This window comes from Aotus nancymaae, unplaced genomic scaffold, assembly GCF_030222135.1.
Source record: "Aotus nancymaae isolate 86718 unplaced genomic scaffold, 86718_ANA_hifiasm-v0.15.2.pri h1tg000028l, whole genome shotgun sequence".
Taxonomy (NCBI): Eukaryota; Metazoa; Chordata; class Mammalia; order Primates; family Aotidae; genus Aotus; species Aotus nancymaae.
Window position 1 is genome coordinate 1,886,552 of NW_026988441.1, and position 8,760 is coordinate 1,895,311.

The 8,760-nt window shown below is 55.4% G+C and overlaps 1 protein-coding gene across 2 annotated transcripts in view; it reads right to left on the reverse strand.

Annotated features, from left to right (window-relative positions):
- CACNG7 (calcium voltage-gated channel auxiliary subunit gamma 7) overlaps positions 1-7,779 on the reverse strand; it is a 29,330-nt gene extending 21,551 nt beyond the window's left edge. The window contains exons 1-4 of one of the 2 annotated variants that reach the window (XM_021666512.2): positions 7,141-7,779; positions 3,790-4,014; positions 2,095-2,181; positions 1,147-1,287 (exon numbers count right to left, since the gene is read on the reverse strand). In XM_021666512.2, coding sequence (XP_021522187.1) covers positions 1,147-1,287; positions 2,095-2,181; positions 3,790-3,985 — 424 coding nt within the window. In that variant the 5' untranslated portion in view covers positions 3,986-4,014; positions 7,141-7,779. Of the gene's footprint in view, positions 1-1,146; positions 1,288-2,094; positions 2,182-3,789; positions 4,389-7,140 lie in introns of those variants that run through there. The other variant, XM_021666511.2, reaches the window with a different exon arrangement.
- Positions 7,780-8,760: the final 981 nt, after the last annotated feature.

Below are 8,760 nucleotides of genomic sequence, written 5' to 3' on the forward strand. Positions count from 1 at the left end.
GAGTTCGAGACCAGCCTGGCCACCATGGCAAAACCCTATCTCTACTAAAAATACAAAAATTAGCTGAGCGTGGTGGCAGGTGCCTGTAGTCCCAGCTACTTGGGAAGCTGAGATGGGAGAATTGCTTGAACCTGGGAGGCAGAGGTTTCAATGAGCCAAGATCATGCCACTGGCTTCCAGCCTGAGCAACAGAGGGAGACGCCATCTCAAAAAAAAAAAAAAAAATTAGTAAGAAAAAAGGCTTTACTGGAACTCTGGACACTCAAATCCTCTGGCAATTGTTTATGTTGGTATCTTGGGCAACTCTCTATACAGTTCTGGGCCGTGGTACCCCCATTTTCTCAAGTGAATGCTAATAATAACTCCTAGACATGTTAGAAGATGGGTGTGAGATCACATAGGCAAAAGAGGCTTGTGCCTCAAAAGAAGAAAAAAAACCGTAAACAAATTTTGAACTCTAATTACATGTATGGTGAACTATGTGGGGTGAGGTGTACTGACGCCTGAAACTTACTCTGATATGCATCTGGACAACAAGGTAGATTGGTGGATGGATGATCATATAGACAGATGGACAGATACAAGGTCGTGCAGGTCTAGGGATCTGTTAATGGTTGACTCTAAGTGGTGGCTACATGGGTGTTCGCTATAAAATTCTTTGGACTTTTCCATTTATTTGAAAAAATTTTAAAACAAAATATTGCACAGAAAATAAGGAGCCTTGTAAACTGTTAATTGCAGTTTATCAGCAGTGGTTAAAAATACAGCCTCCGGAGGCGAATTGCGTGAGTTTCATTCCCAGCTCTGCCTCTCACTAGTTGTATGGCCCTGAGCAAATGACTTCATCCCTCTGAGTGTCTGTAAAATGGGCTATTAATAGGATTTACCTCACAAGGTTGTTGTGGATATCAGAACAGAGCCTGCTACCTAATTAGCACCCAGTAAGCCCTCGCTATACTGTGGTCCGCTAAAGGACGCTTTGCAATGGGCACTGCTATTTCCATTGCAGATAGAAGGAAAAGTGGGGCTCAGAGAGGGTCTGTAACTCCTCCCAGGCCACACAGCAAGGAAGTGGCTAAGCGGAAGAGGAACCACAGGTCCCTGGAACTGGAAATGGTCCCCCAGCGCACAAGGCCTTAGGCTTACCCGACAGTATGAAGAAGATGCCAGAGACGAAAGCCAGAATGGTCCTCTGCGGGCGGATGTGGCCGATGTTGCTGATGACGAAGGCGGTGAACACGAGGAAGAGACTGACCATGGGGAAGGGGGTGGCCGTGCGCACTGTCTCTGGGGAGGGGATGGGGAGAGACAGGGGTGAGGGGGAATCTCCAGCGGGACACTTCCCCATTCCTCGACCTCTGCTCTCACCACCTCTGCCCTTTAGTTTGACTCTGCCCCTTCCCCACTGGCTCCTCCCCTTCCCCTGATATGTCCTCGGTAGACACAGGCCTGCCACGCCCCTTCACAGGCCACACCTCCTTGGGCTTAATTCCGCCCCCTTCTGGCTGACTCCTCCTCACCAACAGGACTTCATTCTTTCAACCTTGCCCCTTCTTACCTAACCACTCTGCCCTGCCTTGCCTTGCCTTGCTTTTCTTCCTTTCTTTTTCTTTCCTTCCTTCCTCTCTTTCTTTCTTTCTTTCTGTCTCTCTCTCTTTCTTTCTTTTGCCTGTCTTTTTTTTTTTTTTTGAGACAGAGTCTCACTCTTGCCCAGGCTGGAGTGCAGTGGCACAATCTCAGCTCACTGCAACCTCCACCTCCCAGGTTCAAGCGATTCTCCCGTCTCAGCCTCCCGAGTAGCTAAGATTATAGGTGCACGCCATCACACCCAGCTAATTTTTGTATTTTTAGTAGAGATGTATTTTCACCATGTTGGCCAGGCCGGTCTCGATCTGACCTCAGGTGATCCGCCCACTTCGGCCTCCCAAAGTGCTGGGTTTACACGCGTCAGCCACGGCGCCTGGCCCACTCTGCCTTCTTTCAAGCCTGCCCTCCTTCCCTTGGAGCCCACCCCTTCCCTAGTCCTGCGCTTCCTCCCAGGACTCGGCTGTGACCTTACTCTCTTGTTGCCCAGGCCCCCACACATCCCCTCACTCAGAATATTCTCCGTGTTTTCCGTCACCAAGTTGATCTCCGGTTCAAGAAAATATTCCGAGGCCACACAGCGACCTTTCTCCCGACCTGGGGGGAAGAGAAACAGATAGGGCTTGATGAGAGGCTCCTAAGCTCTAGAGAGGCTGAAGGGGGCAGGATGGATACAGGGGAGACCCCAGGATGGGGGTGCAAGACCTAGCCCAAGGGTTACCAGCCGTACTACTCCAGGGGGTTGGAAAAGGGGATGGGTGGATGTCTGCGATTTTTCTTTTTCTTTTTCTTTTTTTTTCAGATAGAGTCTCGCTCTGTTGCCTAGGCTGGAGTGCTGTGGTGCCATCTTGGCTCACTGCAACCTCTGCCTCCCAGTTTCAAGTGATTCCCCTGCCTCAGCCTCCCAAGTAGCTGGGATTATAGGTGCCCACCACCACACCCAGTTAATTTTTGTATTTTTAGTAGAGACAGGGTTTTGCCATGTTGGCCAGGCTGGTCTCCAAATCCTGACCGCAGGTGATCTGCTCGCCTTGGCCTCCCAAAGTGCTGGGATTACAGGTGTAAGCCACCACATCTGGCCTGGGACTCCTCTTTCCAGCTGCCCTAGAGACTCCTGGTTGGAGGAGGACAAGGTTGGAACTCTAGGTCCTAAGCAAGAAAGGGGCTGTGGATCAGGACTCTTGGTCCCTAAAGAGGACGAGGTCTGGGGAGCCAGGATTCTTGCAAGGAATGGGTCTTCGTGGTCCCTGGGAGGTATAGATTTTTACTTTTATTTTTAAGAGACAGGGTCTTGGTCTGTCACCCAGGCTGGAGTGCAGTGGCACCATCATAGCTCACTGCAGCCTCAAACTCCTGGACTCAAGCAATCATCCTACCTCAGCCTCCTGAATAACTGAAACTACAGGTGCACGTCACCAGTCACAGCTAGGCATGCCTTTTTTTTTTTTGAGATGGAGTTTCACTCTGTCACTCAGGCTGGATTGCAGTGATTTGATCTCAGCTCACTGCAACCTCTGCCTCCCAGGTTCAAGCAATTCTCCTGCCTCAGCTTCTCAAGTAGCTGGCATTACAGAGGTGTGCCACCATGCCTGGCTGGCATGCTTTTTTTTTTTTTTTTTGAGATGGAGTCTCACTCTGTCACCCAGGCTGGAGTGCAGTGGCGCTATCTCAGCTCACTGCAACCTCCACCTCTCAAGTTCAAGCGATTCTCCTGCCTCAGCCTCCTGAGTAGCTGGAATAACAGGCATACCACCATGCCCAGCTAATTTTTGTATTATCAATAGAGACGGGGTGTCACCATGTTGGTCAGGCTGGTCTTGAACTCCTGACCTCGTGAACCACCCGCCTCAGACTCCTAAAGTGCTGGGATTACAGGCGTGAGCCACCACACCCGACCTGCATTTTTTAAAAAAATCTTGCCCGCTCAGCATTAAAATTGTGCAGGGGACAAGTTCTTAACCTAGACCACAGACTGTAAGGGAGGACTTCAGAATTCCTTAGGGGTTAGGAGCCTGGAGCATTGGGGCTCCTACATCCAAGAATAAAGGGCCAGTCATTGGGATTCCACATAGAAATTTGAACTTCCAGGAGATAAACAGGATCCGTTTCTGATTTCTGGGACCCAAGGGGTGGGACTATGGCTAAGGACTCTCAGACCCCAGGCAAGACGGGAACTGTTGAGTGGAAAACAGGTGAGGGCCGTACCTGCAAAGAAGCAGACTCGCCAGAGGCCGGCGTGCAGGGCCATCTTGACCTCGGTGGTCTGGTTCTGCGGCAGCACTGTGCCCTCTTCCATGTACAGCCAGTAGTCAGTGCTGACCGCGATGCCCACGAGGAGCAGGCCACAAGCACCAAACACGCTGCTCAGCAGGGTCAGGGCGCGGCTGCTGCAGTGACTCATCCTCAGAGGCAGGGGGCGCCCTGCGGGGCCTGTGGGAGGGAAGCTGCAGTGCAGAGCCCCATGGGACCGACCAGAGAGAGTGCTCGACCCCATGCGGCAACCTGGGATGCTGGGCCCCAGCCAGAGACACCGACTCCCAAATCAAACTCTCTCAGATCTGACCTCTGTGTCCTGACCCATGATCCCAACCCTGGACTCTGACCAGAGATGCCAACTGTTGAGCCTCAACCTCAGGACTGGGCTCCTCAAACCTGCCGCCTGTGCTCTGGCTCCAGAGGCAATCCCCAACCCCAGAATTCTATTTCTAATCATAACTTTCAGCCCAGACCCGGAGATTGAATCTTGGCTCCAACATGGCTGGACCTGGGTCTCAAATATTGTGACTCTGAGCAGAAATTCGAATTCTGGACCCAGATAATTGTTTGCCGCCCCCCCCCCCCACCCAACCCTAACCTCACCTGCTGACCTGAGACCCTAACATAGAAATCAGATGCCACCAGAGTCCCTAACCTTGAGTGCGGGTCAGTGACTCAGAAACTGTTAGGCAGATCAATGATGTCACCTCTAGGACCTGGCATCCTGCAGCCCTGCCTCTGTGCTCTGATCAAAGCCCCCAGTTGTGAACACCAGACTCCAATGAGAATCAATAACCTCAACTCTGAGCCAGGACCCACATCCCAGAGCACAGGGTATTGGGTGTGAACCCTGGATGCTCTCCAACTTGAGCTGGCCAGAAACTCTAACCCAGGCTACCCAGTCTGAAGTCCATGCCCTGATCTAAAACCTTGCACCTTGTCTCTGAACTGCACCCAGAAATCTGCAAAGTGGGTCACCAACCAAGAATCTCCAATCCCATACCAGGGCCTCACACCCTTGACCTCAGGCCCATCTAAGACTTTGAGCAGAACACCCCCTCCCCAACTTCAGTTTAACCTCTTGGATTTGTATCTTGAGCCTAACATCCTATTTGAACACCAAGAACTTGACCCATGACCTTCTAACTCTGATCTTCTGCCTTGACCTCATTTGATACCCCAATCCAAGATGACATTGTACAACACAGATCCTAGGTCCAGAACCCTAATTCTACCCTCCCAGATCTAGGCAGGCCCCTGAACCTGGAATGTTGGAACATCTTCACAGGCTGCTGAGTCCCAGAACATTGGAACCCAGAGACATGGAACCAGAATCTCGATTAGAGATTCCAGAATGTCAAAATCACAAGCCAAGGCTTGGCGTGCTGATGCCTGTAATCTCAGCACTTCGGGAGGCTGAGGCAAGTGGATCACCTGAGGCCAGGAGTTCGAGACCAGCCTGGCCAACATGGTGAAACCTCATCTCTACTAAGAAATACAAAACTTAGCCTGGCGCAGTGGCTCACACCTATAATCCCAGCTACTCGGGAGGCTGAGGCAGAAGAATCACTTGAACCTGGGAGGTGAGGTTGCAGTGAGCTGAGATTGTGCCATTACACTTCATCCTGGGTGACACAGCGACACTCTATCTCAAAACAAAACAAAAAAAAATCATGAGCTAGACCCCACCACCACCACCAATAATGCAGCATCCTAATCAGAGCACCCCAGTCAAATAATGAACTCTCATCCTTCCAACTAGGATTCAGTGCCCTGAACTCTAAAATCCTCTTCAACACCCAGTATGGAGCCCAAATTTCGTAGCACTAGACTCCAAACACAGTAGATCCCCAGTTCACATCTGTGACATCCCCAATTCCAATTAGGAACCTAGAAATTCCAACGAGGGAGCTTCTCAATCCAGAACTCAAGGACTTGAAATCCCTTACCCTCATCATCCCCTGATCCTTGCAAGAACTTTCCCCAAGCCACACAATCCTATGACTTGAGGGTCTCAACTTGGGACCCTCAGCCTATATCAACCAGAGAACTTACATCCCTGAATACCTGGGATCTTTCTAACTATGAAAGTTGGGACCCCTAAACATTCTCCCCAACAAAGTAATCAAGACATACAACGCCACTTTCCTTAACCAGAATTCTTCTAGCCTTGCAACTCTGCTCCACCTGAATAAAGACTCTGGAGTCTAAGACAACACTCCTCCTCCCCGCTCCACCCCGCACTCCCAGCCTCCAGCTCCCCCTCCTTCCCCCCAGGCTCCCGGAGGCCTCTGAGATCCGGAGTCTGGGAACGCTGTGGCCAGCTTTTCCTCCCATCCCCCGCCTAGCGGTTCAGGGGCTTGACCGCGAGCCGCCTGCTCCTCTCCCAGCCCTGTGGGCTCGGAACCGGGCACCATCACCCCGGCCACCCTGGCTGCCTCCGATCCAGGTAGCCGATCTCAGCTTCCCCCTTTCACTCCTCTGACTCCCAGCTGGGACCTCGTCCCTTCTCCACGTTCTCGCACCCCCTTTTAAAGCCCAATCTTGCTCCAATTCCTCCTCACTCTCACTGGCCTGCCCAGATCTCCTTATTCCTCCAGGCTTTCCTCCTTTGGGACCCTCCCCACAGGCCTGGAGCCTCCTTTTCTCCCACCCTTTCCCAGATTCAGGCATTTGAATCTCCAGGGTCCGGTTCTGCAAGTCCTAAGCCCAAACTCCACCTCCCTTCCATCTCTCGGGAGACTTAACTCCCCCTTTGTGGGGACCCCTTCCCAGACCCACACACCCAGCTCTGGCCGGGCCTGGGTCCTCCGCCCTCGCCCCGTACCGCCTTCCTCAAGGACCCCGCCTCTGCCCTCCCCGGCCCACGGTCGCTGCGACTCGGACGTGAAGAGTGCAGTTTCCCACTCCGGGACCCTCGGACCCCGTCCTCCCGCATCGCCAGGCCCAGATGTCCCTGCATCCCCTGTAGCCGCTCGAATTCGGGCATCCCGACCGCCAGGATCCCACCCCTGGAGCCACTCGGGTCCCTGGTCGCCCCAACCCCGGCTCGCAGCCACCTCGAAGGGCGCCCCCTCTTCCTCCCAGGACCCTCCCCTCGCGCGCTCACCTCGCTCAGGGCTGGGCGGACGCTCCGGGCCGCGGGCCCCGCAGCCGCATGACCGGCCCCGCGGCTTCCCCCGGCCGCCGCCGCCGCCACCGGGGTCGCCGGTGCCCGCGCCCCCCGCCCCCGCCCCGGAGCCCGGCGTCCCGGCCCCCTCCCGGCCTCCCACCCCCCACCCCCCGCGCCCGCGGCCTCACTCGGCGGACGGAGCCGGGAGCAGGAACCGGCGGCCGTTCATTGGCTACTGCGGAGGAGGGGAGGGGCGGGGAGGGAGTGGGGAAGGGATGCAGCGAGGGAGGGAGATGGGCCTTGAGGATGGGGGAGGCAGAGAGGGAGAGAGAATAGAAACCGGAGGCACAGAGCCCGAGAGGGGCACAGGCACAAAGAGAGACAGGGCAGAGAGAGAAAGTCACGCCGAGACCTTGAGGCCGAGAAATCCAGGGACTCAGGTCTGGAGACTGAAGGAGGCAGAGACAGAGAGAGTCAAGGAGGGAGAGAGACGGAGTTTAAGACCACCCCCCACCACCTAGGCACAGAGAATCTGGGACCCGGGAAGTGGAGAGGTCAGAGACCAGAAAGAGACAGAAAGAGACAGAAAGAGACAGGGGACGCTCAGAGGCCTGGGGCTGAGACGTGCTGAGACCCAGAGACCTTGAGCTCGGAGAAGAGACAGAGAGGCAGAGAGAGACAGACAGACAGAGACAGAGACAGAGAGACAGAGACTCTGAGAAGGAGAGACAGCAGGGACAATCCTGGGGGTCCCCTGACGAGGACTGGGGCTCTAGCCAGGCCTGGGGCGGAGCCTGGGGTCCGGACGGCTGCAGGAAGCGGGAGGGGGCGTCCCGGGCCGGGGTCCCTACAGCAGCGGGCGGGCGCAGAGCGGAGCCGGGTCCTGCAGCCGCCGCGGAGCCGGGAGCCGGGCCAGCACCCCCCCCCCCCCGCCGTGATGTCAGCGGGGCCACTCTTAAAGGGGCAGGCCGCCCGCCGAGGGTCGGAGCGGGGGTTGGGGCCTGCGGGCACGGGATAGGGGTATCGCGCAGTGATGGAGACCGGGGCAGCCTCGGCATCCAGCTGGACCTGGGTCTGGAAACTCAGGAGCCTGCAGGGAAGAAGAGGCGCCCGGGTCTGCAAGGAAGCCTGCGAAGCTTTGGAGATCAGTGCCCTCTAAACACACAGACAAGGCACACCGCTCTGCTGGCCTGGCCCTGTCCGAAGACTACATTTCCCATCAGCCCTGGCGGCGAGGATCCGCACTTGGGGGAGGGGTCTGCCGCGAGGCCTATTGGGAAATGTAGTCCATTTGCACGATCCCCGGCACTCCCCAGACTTGCAAGTGGGTCAAGGGAAAGAGGCCCAGAAGGCGCGTCTGCCTGCCGTGTGCCTCAGTCGCCAATTCCTAGGCTCACGGGTTCTGGTTGTTTTCGATTGCTCTGGCATGGGGGTCTCTTCCTCCGATCAGGTCTCTAGGTCTCTCAGGAGGAGGCCAGCCTGTGATCTCCCCCCTCGGGAAGGACTTCTCTCCCGTGTCTGACCCTGGGTGTGCGTGTGAGCTTGCGTGGCTGCTCTGGTGAGAAAGGGCGCACTGGGTCTCTGTGCCGGGTCTCCACCTGGCACTCAGTGACCTCTCTGTGCACTGTCCACGTTGGTGCCCCCTGTGATATTTTCTCTCCCTGCCTCTGTGTGCGCGCTCCTCTGCCTGCTCCCCTGCTGTGGGTGCCTCCCCTCCACTTTGTGGGTCTCCACGCTTTCCTTCTCTGTTTGTTTCTATGTACAGTCACTGTCCCGCCTCCACGCCCCCTTCATTCTCCAAGCTTACA